Raw genomic sequence first — 19,744 nt, forward strand, 5'->3', positions numbered from 1 at the left:
TCAAAGTCGCAGTCCCAGAATGAATGGGTGGCACCACCTGAGTGAGCTGGTCCTGTTTGCCCTGGCCATGTAGGAGACCCTGAGAGAGATCAACAAAAACTCTCACATCTTCCAGCTCCGCGTAAGTAAGAGACAACAGACTATACACAGAGAGACTATGCTCAGACAGACCTACGCAGACATATAGGCCTAAACTACATGTTTTATGATGCTCAATTATGATCGATCCGATGGTTGTTCTCTCTGCTTGAGATGACACAGTAGTTCAGTCAAGATGGCACTCTCGCTCACACAATACCCAGCTAGCACATAACATTCCGAGAACCATATGTTTCTTAGAGCTTGGTGAGAGAGTGTGGTTGTCCTATGGTTATTTTTGCATTCAACTTTCCCACAACTTCTTGGGAATGGTGCAGGATAGTTGATTAGCTTTGGAACATTCTCAGCACATTTTGAAGAAATTGATAACCAAACATTATTTTCTTGGTATTTCATTACTTTACCAGAACATTTCCTAAAAGTTCAATAATGGTTACATTTAATAACATGTTTGGTAATGTTCTAAGAACGTTCTTAAACTGGTTTGACATTGGCTATGTTCTCAAATAATTCAGTGAATGTAAAGAAACAATGTACTACTGTGGGAATTTCACTACTTCAGTATATTGTTTCCTACAGGTTTCCTCATGATTCTATTTAAAATGTTGTTCTCAAATTGTTCCAAGAGCGTTAAAAGAAAATGTTCCATTAAAACCTCAAGAAAACTTTAGCAAAGTTCAGAAAATGTTCTAAGAATATATACATTCCATCAACAAAACTTTCTCTATCATCTCTGTTGTTAAGTGTGTTCAGGTGTGTTGTCCACGCCCACTAATTGGCCACAACTGATCTTAATGAGTGCTTGTTTCCTTTGAAATGGATTTTTAAAATGAACAGCTTTGTATGCGTAAAAGAACATGGCATGCTAGTTCCATCCTGGTGGTGCAGTGGATTAATTCCATGAATAGAGAACAAACGATTATAGATTAAAATCTCACTAATGCTGTGTCATAATAAAAAAATGTATGTGTTTGCATGATTAATGACTAAGGAATTGATTTTGTATCTGTCCTATCTGTGCTTGTAGTTCAAGAAAGTGAACCCAAAATAAGCTGACAGTGTTATTAAAAGTCTTATTGAAACATTTAGTGAAAGTTTTAAGGAAGTTACTAAAAATTCAGAGCGTTAATAAAACTTCAGAGGAACATTTTCAAGGAACCAGTGTAAAATGTTCCTAGAACCTCCCTGCAACCTCAAAATAAAAGTTCCCAGAACAGGCTACATTTCCACTTCTGTTCTCAGAAAGTAAAAAAAACTTTCAGTTTTACCAGTCAGGAAACATTTGGCTTCATTCCCACAACCAATGTGAAACCAAAAACATATGTTCCCACAACTTCCAAGGAACCAAATGTGCTAGCTTGGTAAATAATGATTACGGTGTAATAAGCTTAACTTTTACTAAGTCAATACTCATCCAATCAAGCCTCTCCACGTTTATTTCTAACCACAACTCAGGCATCGCTCATGGGCCTGTGGTTGCCAGGGTGATCAGCGCAACCAAGCCTCGGCATGACATCTGGGGACAACGGTGAACCTGGCGAGCCGCATGGACAGCACAGGCGTGAGCGGCCACATCCAGGTGCCTGAGGCCACACAAGGGATCCTGGCTGCCTGGGGCTTCGTCCTGGAGCTGAGGGGACAGATCTACATCGAGGGGGTGTAGCTCTGTCCCCACCCTATACCCCACATTGTGCACCACTATTGTCCAGAGCGATATGAGGATATAGTATATAGTACTGTACACTTTAAAAGGAATTCAGAAAATTAGGGTATTGCTTTCTATTCCTTTTATTTGTGTTATTGTAAGTGAGTGAGCGGCAGGGGAAAGTCCAGACTTACTTCATCTACAGCAGTCACACCCAAAGGGTCAGTAACGGGACTGGGGGGACGGTCAGGGGGGCAATCGGAGGGCAAGAACACCGTGGCAGTGGTGGTGTTTGGCCTGGTACAGTCCAGGAAGAAGGAGAAGCAGAGAGTCCAACAGAGTGTTGTTCAGCTTGGCCTCTAACAGCGGACAGTGCTAGCAGAGGATTCTAGAGAGACCACCAAAGGCACTTCCTGTTTAGGGGGTCATGACTTCCTATGTTGTGAGTCGTCCAGCCCTGGCTCTAAACACCACTGTGGTGGATTAGCTGGTTGATCCTCAGAGAGAGAGAGAATGTATACTGTATGAGATACTGTATGTAGTGATTCTCATGAGAGAAAACTGTACAGAACATGGGACCAAGTACCCCAAGGGATTAAAGTATTTTGTTGGGTCGGTTCAAGGGACACATTGGGTGTCATATTAAACATTATTCAGAGGACTTTCTCTTTGGCCCACAAGACTCCATCTTGTTTTGAACAGGAGGATCCACTGTCAGTCTAAGTTTTACTGAGTTTTAACAATCACCGTTAGGATGATAATAGATTTTTTTTTGCCATATCTACATATGCAGTACATATTTGTTAAATGTGTTTTCATGTTTATTTCTTACCTGACTGAGGCCAACACAGTGCACTAGTCTTATAGACATCACATCTGTGCAAGACAATTTGATTACTATAAGAATTCACTGTAAGAGGAGTGCATTGTATTTACTTACTGATGTCATTAACCCTGCAGTTTACATGTTCGATTAGAGTCCAGACCTTTAAGCCATGATAATAAATGCCTCACTTCATCATCACTGTACCAAGACTAACTGCATCTTATTTTGTATCATAGACTTTCATTCGCTGGATTAATTTAGTGTAAATCAGTGCATTCATTTTTGTAAATGATATACAATTTTGTAATGTTTTTATTACGATGTATAATATCATTGTTAATCGAGAGAACACATTGTTTAAATACATTGTTTGATCTGTGTAGTGATAATAATAAGTGTATTTTGCTACACATTAGATGTCTTTCTCTGCTCACACAGTGGTGAGCAGGACCTGTTCTTCCTTCTCGTCTTTGTCCTAGACTACTTTAGGTTCCCAGCTGCAGACTGTGAATGTTTCGCCTTTACCTTCTTCTCTCGTCGAGAGTTTCAGAGGGTCTTACCATTTTCTAGTCTTGTAGTTTTAGCCATTTCAACATGTGGACCACGGCCTCACGTTCTCTGGTCTGTATTTAAAATCTCAGCGAGTCCTTTGAAGCACTCTGGCCTGAAACGCGGTTCCATCATGTTGACACGAACTCTGAGCTCACTTGGGTGTGGCTACTGACTGGGCACAAGTTTGCAAGAAAAACAATTCTCATTTAAAAGGCTAAAATCACATTGCTATCTTTTCAAAAATAGTGTGAATAGGTGTGGTCAACCAGGTATATCTCACAGCTTATACTAACCGTACTCTTTACTACAGAGTTGTCCTTTGTACCTCAGCAAGTTGCAGCAGAAACATTGTGGCCAGTTTCCCCATTCTGCAGATCCTTATTCCTTCTGGCTGATTTAGAGCGGGCAGAAGGGTGCGGTATTCAGCATTGTAGTGCATTTCTGGGCACAGAAATGTTCCGTTTCTGCCCCATTTCAGCACAGTCAGCAATGTCCTGAAGAGCCCAGATCAATTTAATTTTCATGAAAGGGGAAACACTTTCCTTTGGAGCTACTCAATGACCAACATGCAACAGCCTCCTATATAATATATCTTATGTTATTTGTTCCTGTTGATAGTGAATATTCTAGTCTGTGTTTTATATTGTTTTTATGATTTACACTTCAATGTTTATTGTGTGTGTTGATATAATGTAATAATATGTTTCTGACAGTTTATCAGCTGTTGATTTATGGCAATAAATATTTTGCTAAGAAATATTTCACTGCCTAATTTAGGATATTCACAGACAGTCCAATTATTACCAGATTTTTTTGTTTGTTTTTTGTTATACAATCTTTACTTGATCAGTATTTTGGTGGCTGCCTCTGTTGATCCAGATGAGATAATGGGGAAGTGCGCCATCTAGTGGCAAATTGTTTATTTTGTCTGCCATCACCATTCAGTACAAACAAACAATTTAAAGCTAGAGTCCTTATTCAAACAATAAACAGAGTTAAACAGAGCTGTGGATGTAATGACTGACCATTCATTATATTCAAATTGTAGTTTTAACCATGTTTTGAGGCCAGAAAAATCCAATTGAACGGCCATCCAAATGGTAATTACTAGTCGGAAACTATCATCATGAACTCCCACTTCTCCCGCATGCTGACCTCTGACATCACGTCACCTTCTAATGAAATTACCTCGATTACAACCTTTCCAGGAGTTAAATGCAATAACAAAACATTATTTATAAAAAGCAATCTGTTCATGTTTTTTTTAACACTTTTGGTCGGATCAATTCTTCAACCAGTAAGATTTTAGCTAGCTTTCTTCAACAATCAATCTGTATAAATATTCTTAATTTAAGTCCAAAAAATAGATCTTTAAAATACAACCTAAAAGTACAAATACTATCATTAATAAAAGGTTATTCGTTTGAAATAAAAATGTTTTTTTGAGCGTTGGTTATCGAACTCTGTATTTGACTTTCTATGTCTTTTAGAACATCTTCCTCGATTGCTCTTGTCTGCGTATCTGCGCGGGTACTCTGCACGCGGGCTGCAACTACATTGTAGTGGCTACTGCCAAGCACGTTAGATTTACATTCAATCAATCTAATTTTGTGTATAAACTCAACAAAAATGGCAGATGCACAAGAGGACAAGCTTTACAAAGCTGAATATGCCAAAAGTGGACGTGCTTCGTGCAAGAAATGCAAGGAAAACATAGCAAAGGATTCGCTGCGGATGGCTATCATGGTGCAGGTAACGTAGCTAGAGCGTCTTTGGATTTCCGAGAAAACTGTATAAGTGTGGACAATCTCAGAATCATTAAGAATCACTTATACGGTTGTTGTTTCTGCACTAAACAGCCCATTATTGATATGTTGTGGATTTCCTTTACGAATACAGCATGTTTGTGTTGTCTTGATAGAACTCATTTGCGTTTAAATGGCTTCCGAATGCTTAAATGAGAACGGGCTTTGATTCCTTCGCACCAGCAGCGCATTCTTTTTTGGGTGATTTGCGTAGATGTGATCGAAGTAAATGGAATGCAGATGGTGGGGAGAAGGAAGCAGAATTGTCGCAGGTTAAACACATCCGTTCTAACAGTGGATATTCGTACAACCCGTCGTGATTTATGTATTGTAACAGGCCCGCAATGTGGCTACTAATATCCGATTAGGATATAATTGGCAGTTTTCGCTACATAACAGAAGTTTTCCCTTTTCTGGTTTAATAGAATTGACTGCTAACTAATTTCGCTTCGTATAAACTGGTAGCATAACTATCACACACAACTCTGTTGTGTTAGTCAAATTCGTTTTTATCTGTATTGCAGTTGATTGGTGAAGATGCAATTAACATGTATTGGGGTTAACATCTGTATAAGAATTATACTTAATTTTCTTTTATTTTTTACCTCAAGTGTCAAATACACATCAATAACGGCCTAATATGCTAATTTTGCTGGGGTCATTGAGGAGTTTCGTGTCTGTCCCCAACGGCATCTTTCCCAACGCGTTTCCATGGCAAATCTCCATTAGGTCACACTGCTATGCTTTATCTTGGCCAGGTCGCAGTTGTAAATGAGAACTTGTTCTCAACTAGCCTATCTGGTTAAATAAAGGTGAAAATAAATAAATAAAAAGGTCGCGTTCCACCTCTTTACCGCATCTCTGCTACAGCTAGCGTTATGCCCTTGATTTCCAATAATTCATTAGTTCAATTCAACGACCTGCGGTAGCATCTGCCGCTTTCAAAACAATTCGGAACTTGGAAATCTTTGAATTTAGCGCGTTCACAACAACTGCTAAAAAAAACGCGCTCCTACTGTAGAAAATCGTTTTGAATTGTCATCCAAGGTGCAACTCGGAATGCCAAGCTGGGAACTCGGGGCAGCTTTCTAGAACTCCTACCACAAGATCACTTACGTCATGATTTGACCAAGTTTTTTCCGAGTTCAGTAGTTTTGAATGCACCATATGTCAGTTTGACCCATTTCCAAATTAGCTCAGGGAAAACTTCAGCAACATCGCCAGTGCAGTCATTTGTCATAACACTTTTGAGAGTTGTGTGAATTGTGCCAAGAATTTCACATGAACCAATGTTTACACTTCACAAGTGAAATAAGTGACATAGCTTGCTAGATAAGATGGCAAGTGTGCCTGCTGGTGACCATTTTTTTTGTTACCCTGAGTCATATGAGCCTACAACCTGGACTATATATGTACAATGTAGTGTGATTACCTTACCCACCATGACCCTCCCATTATTGTATTTTCCCCAGTCGCCCATGTTTGATGGTAAGGTGCCCCACTGGCACCACTTCTCCTGCTTCTGGCTGCGGGCGTCTGCCCAGTCTCCTGCAGACATCGCTGGATTCTCTGACCTGCGATGGGAGGACCAGGAGAAGGTCAAGAAGGCCATCGAGACTGGGGGAGCTGCAGGAGGTCAGTCTTTAACCATTAACTTTTCTCCCAGCGTGGAGTCATCTGTGTACCCCTTTGATGTCATCGAAATGGGACCCCAAAAAATGTCATGCTCATTGACTGGAGGTCAGATTTCAAATATGGCTTCTCTCTTCCTCACAGGAAAAGGTGATGTGAAGGGTGGGGCCAAAGGAGAGAAGACTCTGAATGACTTTGCAGTGGAGTATGCCAAGTCCAATCGCAGCACATGTAAAGGGTGTGAGCAGAAAATTGAAAAGGTGAGGAGTCAATATTTAGATCTGTTTATTTTGTACATAGAGATGATCTGATACACATGGCTGTAAAATGAGTAATTACAGTACAGCTATTCCTCAACATCTGTTCAGTGTAAAAAATAAAAATAGAAAGTTTTAGAATATATTGTCAATGTCCATAAATACTTGAATAGGCATCCTACATTAACCCAAATATACACTATCATAACAACCCAAACTCCTCTCCTCTGTGCCCCAGGACCAGATCCGTGTATCTAAGAAGACGATTGACCCAGAGAAGCCCCAGCTGGGGTTGATAGACCGCTGGTACCATACCGCCTGCTTTGTGGGCCGCAGGGAGGAGCTGGTCTTCAAACAAGAGTACAGCGCCGCTCAGCTCAAAGGCTTTAACACACTCAGGGTGGAGGACAAGGAGGAGCTGAAGAGAAGGCTCCCCGCTGTCAAATCTAAAGGGTGAGGCTTTCTCTAATGAAGCAAATAAAGTAGTCTGGTGTCCACAAACTTGAACTTTACTGGAATGTACATAGTGGTATATTAACGTTAGTTAGGAGATGTGTCCCTGATATTCTAGCAGTTCTGTTTATTGTAAAAGACAGTTCTCTGGGCATAAAGACCACCAAATGGTACATAATCCTCACCAGTTGAACATTAAGGAATGGCGAGTCAAGACGGTACCAACGGGTCTTCGGTCAGGTCCTGTGGGTGGTGGTCCTCCCACCATCGGCCGCCTCTTCCCAGTCCCCTAGAGCTCTACAGCAGAGGAAGATGGCCTTAAAGGTGTTCCGGAAGGTCTTCATCTTGTACGCGTACAGAAAGGGGTTAACGGCAGAGTTTGCGTGTGATAGGATAATGGCGGTGAGGAGGAGCTCCAAAGGCACAGGGCAGCCGGGGCAGAGCAGCAGGAAGCAGTTGATGACGTGCAGTGGTATCCAGCAGGCAGTGAAGAGGAAGAGGACGAGGAACAGCGACGTGGCCGTCTTTATCTCCTTCTTCATGCTGGCCGCCCGGGCCGCCTGCCCCTCCGCACCCCCCACGCCGCCCCCGCGCTCTGCTGCGATGCGCCGTACCTGCCGCTTGACTGTCACAAAGATCTTGGCGTAGATGAGGAACATGACCACCAGGGGCGCTAGCACGCAGGCAAAGAAGTTGAAGTAGACCATATAGGTCATGTCCACCACGAAGACGAAGAAGCAGTAGCCTGAGTCGGGCGGTGTTTTGTGCCAGCCCATGAGGGGCACCAGGCCAATGAGGAAAGCCAGCACCCAGGTCACCAGGATAACTAGGATAGCGTTGCGTGGCGTCATGAGCGTGTGGTAGCGGAAGGGCAGGAAGATGGCCACGTAGCGCTCCACAGCTACAGCTAGCAGGCTGAAGATGGAGCTCTGGGTTAGCATGATGAGCACACTTAGCATCAGCAGACACAGGTAGAGGTTGTGGCGGGGCACGCCAACGCCAGTGAGGATGGCGCAAGGGATGGCCAGTGCACCCACGCAGATGTCGGCTACGGCCAGCGACACTAGGAAGTAGTTGGTGACAGTACGTAGCTTCCTATTGAGGCCAACGGCAGCACACACCAGCAGGTTACCCACGGTGGAGAGGGTTGCTATGATTAGTTCAGCCACCATGTACACAACGTTGGGGGACACCACCAGGTCAGGGGGAGGAGGGGTGGAGGAGGAGGAGGAGGTCCAGAGGGGTTGAAGGTATGGGGGGAAGGTTGAGTTGTCGAAGAGAAGGGAGGTTGAGCGATTTAGTGATGCTGTGATCTCTGTCATTTTCCTGAAATTAAAAGGGAAGTCAGACTTGCTTACTGTAACATTGTGAAAATTGTCTTAAAGTGATTCTGATTTAAATGATTCCTTATTGATTTACTACATAAAAATGCAGTTTTGGTAAAGAAAGGGCTACTTACCAAACGGTAGCTAGTCAGAATAATGATCCTTAAAATGAAGAATGTCCGTCTTGTTCTGTGCCTGACTCTCCCTCTCTCTAATGAAGAGCAGTGTTCATCAGGAGGACTTGTGAGAAAGGGAATGCATTAGTATTGATCTGCTGCCATCTCTACAAAGTACCACCTCTCTCCCAACCACTGCTACTGCTATGACCACACACAGGCTTAGTGTGTGCACAAGGCAGAGATGGGTCGTTTTTATAGATTCTATCATAGGAGGTGGATGTTTTTTGGTGTTTGTTTCCTGTCCTGTGAGTCAGTTGGTGACCACTATGGGACAATGTGTTTAAGGGGCAGTGATTTACAGATGTTTAGAGGGACAGGATAGGCCTCTGGGAAGCTGATTAATTTCCCTCCTGAAGGGGAGAGGTTGACCAGAGGGAGGGGAAGTGGGTGACATCCTAATCACCTACGGAGTCACAGGGACGTGTAGTAACTTGAATCATCTCCAGAGACTGGGTGATGTGCGTCTCCACCAGGTGTCAGGACACTAATGAATCTCCCTGATTAATGAAGGTGTCAGGCCTGTTTGACTAACCTTGGATAAGGCTCTGCTCCCAACAGGCCTCATTTACAAAGTTAATGGGGAAGTCCGTGCCTGTCAAGTTCCTTCAGGAAGTTTTCAACAGCAAAACTTTCTCTTGGAGGATGAATTACAGAATAGTGTTATTTGAAATGTTGCTTGTAAATGTTTTGCTTGGTAGATAAATTGGTTCCTGCATAGAGAATGTAAGCCATTTATTTTCCCTGTTTTTCCCTCAGAAAGAGAGAGACTGATGAGGTAGATGGAGAAGGGGCATCGAAGAAGAAGAAGGATGAGGAGGAGAAGAAGAAAGTGGACTTGCAGATGAAGGTTCACTCCTGAAAATTGCAGAAATGCCTTAACATTAATATTTCTTTACTTCATCAAATTAGTAACATAATGTCATTGTTGTCATTTTGTATGTGTGTATGCAACTATATGCCCATATGTTTTGCAGGTGATGTTTTCCAAACCCCCTCTTGTGTGGTTGTGTGTGTACAGGAGCAGAGCCAGCTGATCTGGGGCATCAAGGACAAGCTCAGGCAGTTCTGTTCCACCAACGACATGAAGGAGCTGCTCATCGCCAACGGACAGGAAGTGCCCTCTGGAGAGTCCAATGTAAGGAGGCTCACTGTATCTGTCTCAGTAGTTGTCTTTCTCTCTATCTGTCCATTTCTGCGGTCTGTCTCGTTTAACTGTGTAAACGTGTGTGGTTTGTGTGTCTGTGTGATGGTTCAAACAGCCAGTCAAATCGTGTGTTGTTTAATTGACAGGTGGTGGACAGCCTAGGAGACTGCATGGCCTTTGGCGCACTGAAGCCCTGCGAGGAGTGCCAGGGCCAGCTGGTGTTCAAGAGCGACGCCTACTACTGCACTGGAGACCTCTCCGCCTGGACCAAGTGTGTGTTCAAGACCCAGCTGCCCAACCGCAAGGGCTGGGTCATCCCCAAGGTAGGCCCCCTTCTTTGGGTTCAGAGCGTCTGTAGAGTTTGATGTTCATGTACGCTGCTGCTACTCGCTGTTTATGATCTATGCATAGTCACTTTACCTGTACCTACATGTACAAATGACCTTGACTGACCTGTACCCCTGCACATTGACTCAGTACTGGTACCCCCTGCATATAGCCTCGGTATTGTTTATAAAGTAAATATTTTCCTAACTCTATTTTCTTAACTGCGTTGTTGGTTAAGGGCTTGTAAGTAAGCATTTCACCGTATTTCGTGCATGTAACAAATAGAATTTCATTTATCTGGGTTGTAGGGAAAACTAAGCAAAAAGTTTTGCAACAGAAAATGAAAAAGCCATTTCTTATTGGACAAGTTCACATAGTACCTGCTTGTTTTGGACTGTTTTCTTCGGTGTCGTGCCTAATGAATTCGACAAAGATCTCAGATATAACTCACTATGCTCTTGTGAATGTCCAACTCAACCATCTCCTCCTCCAATCTATTCCCCTGCAGGAGTTCCATGAGCTTCCCTTCCTCAAGAAGTTCAAGTTTAAGAGACAGGACCGGGTGTTCCCCAAGGTGGCCCCTCCCCCAGCCTCTACTGCATCCGCTCCTGTCCCCAGTGCCTCCAGTGATCCCAGTATACCCCTCCCAGAGGGAGCCCCTGCAGGTAAGCAGAAACCAGTAGGAGAATGTGGTGTAGTGGGCCAACTTGTTGGAATGACTTGAGTCATTATCTTCTCATTGTGCTGAGGAATCTGGCCAAAATGGAGATGCCTCTTTTAGAGTAAAACAACAATGATTTCACTCTATTTTTGCTTCTCTATTCTACAGTGAATATATTATCTTGTTCCTAAGTGCGATGCTAGAACATGACCAGCCCCATTCATAGTATTGGAATGGCCATTCTACTCATTCTAATTCTGTCTATATTGGTTCCTCTCCCCTGTAGATAAGCCTCTGACAGGGATGAAGTTGCTGACTGTGGGCAAGCTGAGACAGAACAAGGACGAGCTGAAGGCTGCCGTGGAGGAGCTGGGCGGGAAGATCACCGGCACAGCCAATAAGGCTACTCTCTGCCTCAGCACCAAGAGTGAGTAGCCAATCAATCCGAGGGGGCTGTTGGATTCAACTTTTGTTCACCCTTACAGTAACAAATTACACAGATTTTCAGAAGGATAGGTTGGATTTCTTTGTTTTCCCTAGTTTGACATCTTTGGTGTGCTCTCTTTCTTACAGAGGAAGTAGAGAAGATGAGTAAGAAGATGGAGGAGGCAGAGGAGGCGGGCGTGCGCGTGGTCTCAGAGGACTTCCTTACTGACATCAAGTCCTCGGGCAAGGCCCTGCAGGAGCTGGTCTCCCTGCACGCCATCTCCCCCTGGGGGGCCGAGGTCAAACTAGAGACCCAGGTTCAATCAGCAGCCTCCAGGTCTGGAGCCATGGCTGGCAAGAGCACCAAGAGGGTGAAGGAGGAGGAAGGTACGGAATCGGAAGTAACATTGAGTAACTTAACTGACTGTTATCGTGGAGTATTTTCTTTTTACAAGCTGCTATGCTAGAGTGTATGGCAGTTGGGTCAATTCCACTTTTACAGTTGTAACAATCTAATTTCTGCCTTTTCAGGTGTTAGCAAGGCCAGTAAGAAGATGAAGCTGACTGTGAAAGGAGGGGCAGCAGTGGACCCAGACTCATGTCTAGAGAACAGTGCTCATGTCCTGGATCAGAATGGCAAGATCTTCAGCGCTACGCTAGGTCTGGTGGACATCGTCAGGGGTACCAACTCCTACTACAAACTGCAGCTGCTGGAGGACGATGTGCATAAACGGTTAGTCTATCCTCCGGGTGAAAGGGGGCCACTTCCTCTCATCCCTCTCTCTTTATCCTCCCCATTCACCACTCCTCTCTCCCCCGTGCTACTCTCTCTGCTTTCCCTGTATTTCTCTTCCTCTTTCTCCTACCTCTTTCTTGTCCCTATTTCAGCTCATCTCACCCTTCTCTTTCCTCTCCCTCTGTCTTTCTTCTCTGTGTGTAGGTACTGGGTGTTCCGCTCCTGGGGCAGAGTGGGCACCACCATCGGGGGAAATAAGCTGGATAAGTTCCATGATAAGAACTCTGCCATGGACAACTTCCTGGGTGTGTACGAAGAGAAGACAGGCAACGCCTGGGGCTCTTCCCACTTCACCAAGTATCCCAACAGGTTCTACCCTCTGGAGATCGACTACGGTCAGGTACAGCTAGAACACACAGACACACACAGGACCGTTTGTGTTCATATTTAAGAAACTTGTTGTGCATTTGACTTGACAGGCCAACTTTTAATTGAGAAATGTATACTGTGGCCTTCACCGATTAACCCTGATTGGCCCATCCTATCTCTGTCCCATATCTGATTGGTTGTTTTCCCCACCAGGATGAGGAGGCGGTGAAGAGGCTGACAGCCAGTGCTGGCACAAACTCTCTGCTAGCCAAGCCTGTCCAGGAACTCATCAGGACCATCTTTGATGTGGAGAGCATGAAGAAGGCCATGGTGGAGTTTGAGGTGGGTACTGAGTTGGAGAGTGTGTGTGTGTGTGTTGGTTTTTCTCAATGTGTATTTTTGTCCAAATGTGACCCCCATTTCCACCTTTGATTTCTCTTAATTGAGAATGAGTCATTCATCTTTTGTCTTTCCTGTCAGATTGACCTCCAGAAGATGCCGCTGGGGAAGCTGAGTAAGAGGCAGATTCAGAGTGCCTACGCCCTCCTCAGTGAGGTGCAGCAGGCTGTGTCGGACAGTTCCTCAGAGTCCCACATTCTGGACCTGTCCAATCGCTTCTACACCCTCATACCTCACGACTTTGGCATGAAGAAACCACCGCTGCTCAGCAACCTTGACTACATTCAGGTGAGGACACCTGTGTTCTCTCTCACGCTCATCCTCTCAATCAAATGTACAGTGCCTTGTGAAAGTATTCGGCCCCCTTGAACTTTGCGACCTTTTGCCACATTTCAGGCTTCAAACATAAAGATATAAAACTGTATTTTTTTGTGAAGAATCAACAACAAGTGGGACACAATCATGAAGTGGAACGACATTTATTGGATATTTCAAACTTTTTTAACAAATCAAAAACTGAAAAATTGGGCGTGCAAAATTATTCAGCCCCTTTACTTTCAGTGCAGCAAACTCTCTCCAGAAGTTCAGTGAGGATCTCTGAATGATCCAATGTTGACCTAAATGACTAATGATGATAAATACAATCCACCTGTGTGTAATCAAGTCTCCATATAAATGCACCTGCACTGTGATAGTCTCAGAGGTCCGTTAAAAGCGCAGAGAGCATCATGAAGAACAAGGAACACACCAGGCAGGGCCGAGATACTGTTGTGAAGAAGTTTAAAGCCGGATTTGGATACAAAAAGATTTCCCAAGCTTTAAACATCCCAAGGAGCACTGTGCAAGCGATAATGTTGAAATGGAAGGAGTATCAGACCACTGCAAATCTACCAAGACCTGGCCGTCCCTCTAAACTTTCAGCTCATACAAGGAGAAGACTGATCAGAGATGCAGCCAAGAGGCCCATGATCACTCTGGATGAACTGCAGAGATCTACAGCTGAGGTGGGAGACTCTGTATATTGCACAAATCTGGCCTTTATGGAAGAGTGGCAAGAAGAAAGCCATTTCTTAAAGATATCCATAAAAAGTGTCGTTTAAAGTTTGCCACAAGCCACCTGGGAGACACACCAAACATGTGGAAGAAGGTGCTCTGGTCAGATGAAACCAAAATTGAACTTTTTGGCAACAATGCAAAACGTTATGTTTGGCGTAAAAGCAACACAGCTCATCACCCTGAACACACCATGCCCACTGTCAAACATGGTGGTGGCAGCATCATGGTTTGGGCCTGCTTTTCTTCAGCAGGGACAGGGAAGATGGTTAAAATTGATGGGAAGATGGATGGAGCCAAATACAGGACCATTCTGGAAGAAAACCTGATGGAGTCTGCAAAAGACCTGAGACTGGGACGGAGATTTGTCTTCCAACAAGACAATGATCCAAAACATAAAGCAAAATCTACAATGGAATGGTTCAAAAATAAACATATCCAGGTGTTAGAATGGCCAAGTCAAAGTCCAGACCTGAATCCAATCGAGAATCTGTGGAAAGAACTGAAAACTGCTGTTCACAAATGCTCTCCATCCAACCTCACTGAGCTCGAGCTGTTTTGCATGGAGGAATGGGAAAAAAATTCAGTCTCTCGATGTGCAAAACTGATAGAGACATACCCCAAGCGACTTACAGCTGTAATCGCAGCAAAAGGTGGCGCTACAAAGTATTAACTTAAGGGGGCTGAATAATTTTGCACGCCCAATTTTTCAGTTTTTGATTTGTTAAAAAAGTTAGAAATATCCAATAAATGTCGTTCCACTTCATGATTGTGTCCCACTTGTTGATTCTTCACAAAAAAATACAGTTTTATATCTTTATGTTTGAAGCCTGAAATGTGGCAAAAGGTCGCAAAGTTCAAGGGGGCCGAATACTTTTGCAAGGCACTGTATTTATTAGCAATTGTTACAAAGTGCTACTACAGAAACTGAGCCTAAAACCCTGGAGAGCGAGCAAGGCAGAAGCACGGCAAAGCACGGTGGCTAGGAAAAACTCCCTAGAAAGGCGGGCTCTGAGGGGTGGCCAGTCATCTTCTGGCTGTGCCGGGTAGATATTTTAAGAGTATGTGGTTATTAAGGCCAGATTTGTCAGACCTCCAGCTGTAAATGTACACAGTCAGTCAGTTATCCTGAGGTACTTGAACCAAAGGAGTCTAGTTGACTTTATTTCTAAACTCTTCAGTAAGTAATGGTAGCTGTTTTTAACCCTTTGTGTCCCACTACAAACCAGGCTAAGGTCCAGATGTTGGACAACCTGCTGGACATTGAAGTGGCCTACAGTCTGCTGAAAGGAGGGGCCGAGGATAACAAGAAGGACCCTATCGACATCAACTATGAGAAACTCAAAACCAAGATTGAGGTACAGTAGGGCCTGGTGGTTTTTCAATGCTACTCTCTCTTGTGAATACAGTGCTCTGAAAGTTAAGAATTGTGTTGTATTTGTCATCCACCTTGCAGGTTGTTGACAAGACCACAAAGGAGGCAGAGATCATTCTGCAGTATGTCAAGAACACACACGCTGCTACACACAACACCTACACACTGGAAGTTGAGGAGGTAAGATTTTCCTGAGAAGCTCACATACACACACTTCACAACTGCTTCTACCAGACTCTTATTATGACTGCTAAATACTGCATAATTTAAACACTTGCCCCCTAATATCCCCTTCCCCAAACACATAAATATTGGACTATAAGTTGTGCCTTCCTGTATTATACCTGTGATAAAATGTATATTCTATTCTACTGAGCCATTTACTCTATGTTCCTATTCTTATATTTGATTATTTCTTACTGTTGCATTGTTGAGAAGGAACCTTCAAGTAAGCATTTCTATGGACGGTGTATACGATGTCTATCCCTTACATACGACTAATAAAACTTCTGCGGTGTCTTGCTTCCGCCCTCTCAGATCTTCAAGATCGTTAGGGAGGGAGAGTACCAGAAGTACCGCCCCTTCCAGGATCTGCCCAATCGACAGCTTCTGTGGCACGGTTCTCGTGCCACCAACTACGCTGGTATCCTTTCTCAGGGTCTGCGTATCGCCCCTCCTGAAGCCCCCGTGGTGAGTGTCCTCCTCGCACTACAGCGCCAGCTAATGCTTGGGATGCATAGCGGAAGTTCTTCCTTTTTTGTTTTTATTATAGCTGATCAACATGGGATTATTTTTAGTACCTGGTGACATGGTCTTGTATGCAGTCCATATTTATCATTATATGGCAACAGCACCGGTTCAAATTCAGCTTTACTACGTTGTGACATTTGAAAAACGCTCATGATGTTGTCCTGATACATTCCAGACGGGTTACATGTTTGGCAAAGGTGTGTACTTTGCCGACATGGTGTCCAAGTCGGCCAACTACTGCCACACCTCCCAGTCCGACCCAACTGGCCTACTTCTACTGGGAGAGGTCGCCCTCGGAAACATGTGAGTGACGGCTCAGGTTCATAGAATCCTTTTAATATTCCATATTCTCTGCAATGCCAACTATCGTCATTAATATTTGTTTATCTTTTGTACAGGCATGAACTGAAGAAGGCCTCACACATCACAAAACTACCCAAGGGTAAACACAGTGTGAAAGGTAAGGTGATTTTAAATCATATTTAAGTAATTGAAAAGGCTGTATACAATCATGCAATATGTAGACACATTTATATTACTGTAACTTACTTGGCACTTAACTCATTATTTTCTTCCTTCTCTCCCTGTTAGGGTTGGGTCGAAACGCCCCAGATCCTAGTGCCACTGTCACTTTAGTAGATGGGGTGCAAGTGCCTCTGGGAAAAGGAACCAACACCAACATCGACGACACGAGTCTGCTGTACAACGAGTATCCTTTGCTTCCTCTGAGGGCCTCTGCCTGTCTTCTGAATCTGAGTCTTATACTTTTGCCCATTTTCATCCAAGTGGGTTTATGCACTGCCTTGTCAATAGAATTTAAAACCATCTCTACTACATTGTTATTACACATGTACGAGGTTGAGAGAGAGATATGTGTCCTGTTATCAAGACGAGTTTACAACCTTTTGTTGTATTTCTGTTTGAGGAATGTAACTTGCAGCAAATAATATGCCATACCCCCACACTGTTCCCTAGTTCCTATTTCACTTAACCTTGCCTCCTCTAGATACATTGTGTATGATGTGGCACAGGTGAACCTGAAGTACCTGCTGAAGATCAAGTTCAACTACCAGATGTCCATGTGGTGAACGGGGTTGTAGTTGACCACCACAGGCTCTCCAGAAAATTCCAGCCGACCACCCACCGCTTCCAGCTCCCACCCCACAACAAGAGACATTTTGAACCTTCCCATCCTAATGCAGTGTTCTGTTTTCATTTTGTAGTTTAAAATCTTAGCCACTATACACATGGCTTATTGCAATAGCGGATAGCCTTAAATAGGATAGATGTATTGACCTTGTTTTATGCACCTTAGTACCTGTTTGACTATACTAGGTTGGTATTGGTTATTAAGACTGTGGATCGCAAGGTCAGAGTTCAACAATCAGAATGGCTGAATTAAGGCACCTGTGGAAAGAGATTGTCATTGCAAGACAAGAAAAGCGATAATATAACCAACACTGGTCTGTTAAATGTAAGTTTTTTTTAGTTTACTTGTGTACCCATAGTCCAAGGTAGTATTTCAGGTAAATGCAAAGCTGTTTTTTAAAGTTTAAAAAAAAAATATTACTCTTAAAACTGCAATTTTTCATCTATGGTCAGTTTCAAGGGTTTCAACGGGCATAATGAGATGTTTCCCAATGAGTAATTTCTCTTCACCCAGTCCACTCCATTCCAGCCAAAAGGTAGTAGTTGGTAAATCGGCACACCCTGTGAACACATACAAACCATGGATGACACTTTACTAGAACTTACTAGTAATAGAACTGTTAAGATAAATACTTTGTAGACTGTTCGTAAGGAGTCAATACTAAGTTTGACCTGTATAATATGCTTTGTTTTTTTCTATATGCTTTGTCTCTCAATCTCTTTGTCAAGGTTGACCCTGTGAAAAATAGGTTTGTGCTGACAGCGTTTAGACCATGTATTCTATAAATAAATGTTTGACTTGGAGTGGTGAGAGACTGTTGGTTTTGTTCTATCCACTGTATTTTTTTCCCCACCACTCAGAATAAAGCATTTTGTAAATCTTACCTTCTTACAAATGGCAACTTTGAACTCCTGTATTTCCATTGTCTAAATTACAAATATTGTTTGTTGCCCTTGTACAAAGTCAACCCATCACATGGCAGGCATTCTTGTCATTACTTGCTTTATGATGTCTGGAGAATTCATGTTGGGAACTAATTTGTCATAAAACACCCCCAGTTGGCCCACTTACTTCATTTGGGTGTGTCCTCTGAGCCCTGTGTTACAAAGGGGGGGGGCAGATTTGTTTTTTTTCTGCTTGTTGCTCTGCTGCTAATAAAGGACTAGTAAAGGCCCAGTGCACTACTTTTGTGCATTTGTAACTTGAGTCTGATAATTATCTGTACTAAACAGTTAATCTGATAATTGAGGAATATAAAAATACTTGCTTTATATTTTCAAGTGTCTTGAAATACTTTGCAAATGCAACTTATTTCTATGTGAGAACTAAAATGGTCTGTTCATTCCTTTTCCATTTTAGTAGATACTTTTATCCAGAGCAACTTACAGTAGTGAATGCATAATGTCATACTTTTTCATACTGGTCCCCCCTTGGAATCAAACCTACAACCTTAGCTTTGCAAGCACCATGCTCTACCGACTGAGCCACATCACAAACCATTTGATCAATTACTGTTTTTGCATAGGTTTTTTTCAGTGATGGAAAGCCTACAGGTACAAACCTAGATGACCAGCCAATGTACAATACAGTAATGTATTACATTAAGTGGTTTGTAAGGATGGAAAATGAATACTGCACAAAAAGTGTTTTCCATGTTATTTGATTGTAAAACTATATTTTGATTGCATGTTTTGTGTCTTTGACCATAACTTTGCACCTTTTGATGTAAATGTTTGAGTACAGGGTTTTGTTCTTTCTAGATTCCATTAGAATGACAATTGCAGAGAAAGGGATGGGACAACTCTTTCAATTCCAACTACTGAATTCTGTAAGATACTGTTCTTAATTATACAACTAACTTTTTATGCCAAAGCTGAGATGCTGAAGATTTATTTTGCCTGCACTACTGACTTCTATATCGGTCCGCTAATACCAGTGGTGGAAAAAGTACCCAGTTGTCATACTTAAGTAAAAGTATAGATACCTTTCTATTAAGGTAAGTCAACCAGTAAAATACTACTTAAGTAAAAGTCAAAGTATTTGGTTCTAAATATACTTAAGTATCAAAAGTAAAAGTATAAATTATTTCAAATTACTTAAATTAAGCAAAGCAGATGGCACCATTTTCTTGTTTTTAAAATGTACAGATAGCCAGGGGCACACTCCAATACTCAGACAAGTCTGTCAGTTCAGAGGCAGTAGGGATGACCAGGGATTTTATTTTGATGTGTGAAATGGACCATTTTCCTGTCATGCTAAGCATTCAAAATGTAACTTTTGGGTGTCAGGGAAAATGTAGGGAGTAAAAAGTGTGTTATTTTTTTTAGGAATGTAGTAAAGTAAATGTTGCCCAAAATATAAATAGTAATGTACAGATACCCCAAAAAACTGCTTAAGTAGTACTTTAAAGTATGTTTTACTTAAGTACTTTACACCACTGGCCAATACTAGTAAAGGCACAGTGCACTACTTTTGTGAATCTTTTTTTTTTTTTACATTTGTATTTTTTTATTCTGATTTTTCAGGGGGGGCTGCAGCACCCTAAGCATCCCTACTTCCCACAGCTATGGTTGATGAGCTT

At 42.7% G+C, this 19,744-nt stretch overlaps 2 protein-coding genes across 2 annotated transcripts; one reads left to right on the forward strand and one right to left on the reverse strand.

Moving 5' to 3' along the window:
• Positions 1-4,640: 4,640 nt before the first annotated feature.
• On the forward strand, positions 4,641-18,064 carry LOC139407220 (poly (ADP-ribose) polymerase 1). The gene is made up of 21 exons (XM_071150798.1): positions 4,641-4,874; positions 6,400-6,562; positions 6,704-6,819; positions 7,055-7,269; positions 9,530-9,620; positions 9,792-9,908; positions 10,064-10,240; positions 10,753-10,909; positions 11,192-11,332; positions 11,479-11,718; positions 11,863-12,064; positions 12,272-12,467; positions 12,650-12,778; positions 12,917-13,123; positions 15,118-15,246; positions 15,345-15,443; positions 15,801-15,953; positions 16,189-16,316; positions 16,412-16,473; positions 16,605-16,722; positions 17,020-18,064. Exons 1-21 carry the CDS (start codon positions 4,752-4,754, stop codon positions 17,099-17,101), a joined length of 3,045 nt encoding a protein of 1,014 aa, XP_071006899.1. The 5' UTR covers positions 4,641-4,751; the 3' UTR covers positions 17,102-18,064.
• Positions 7,506-8,441, reverse strand: LOC139407455 (adenosine receptor B1a). The gene has a single exon (XM_071151250.1). The coding sequence runs from the start codon at positions 8,439-8,441 to the stop codon at positions 7,506-7,508; it is 936 nt and encodes a 311-aa protein (XP_071007351.1).
• Positions 18,065-19,744: the final 1,680 nt, after the last annotated feature.

This window comes from Oncorhynchus clarkii, chromosome 4 (assembly GCF_045791955.1).
Source record: "Oncorhynchus clarkii lewisi isolate Uvic-CL-2024 chromosome 4, UVic_Ocla_1.0, whole genome shotgun sequence".
Classification (NCBI taxonomy): domain Eukaryota; kingdom Metazoa; phylum Chordata; class Actinopteri; order Salmoniformes; family Salmonidae; genus Oncorhynchus; species Oncorhynchus clarkii.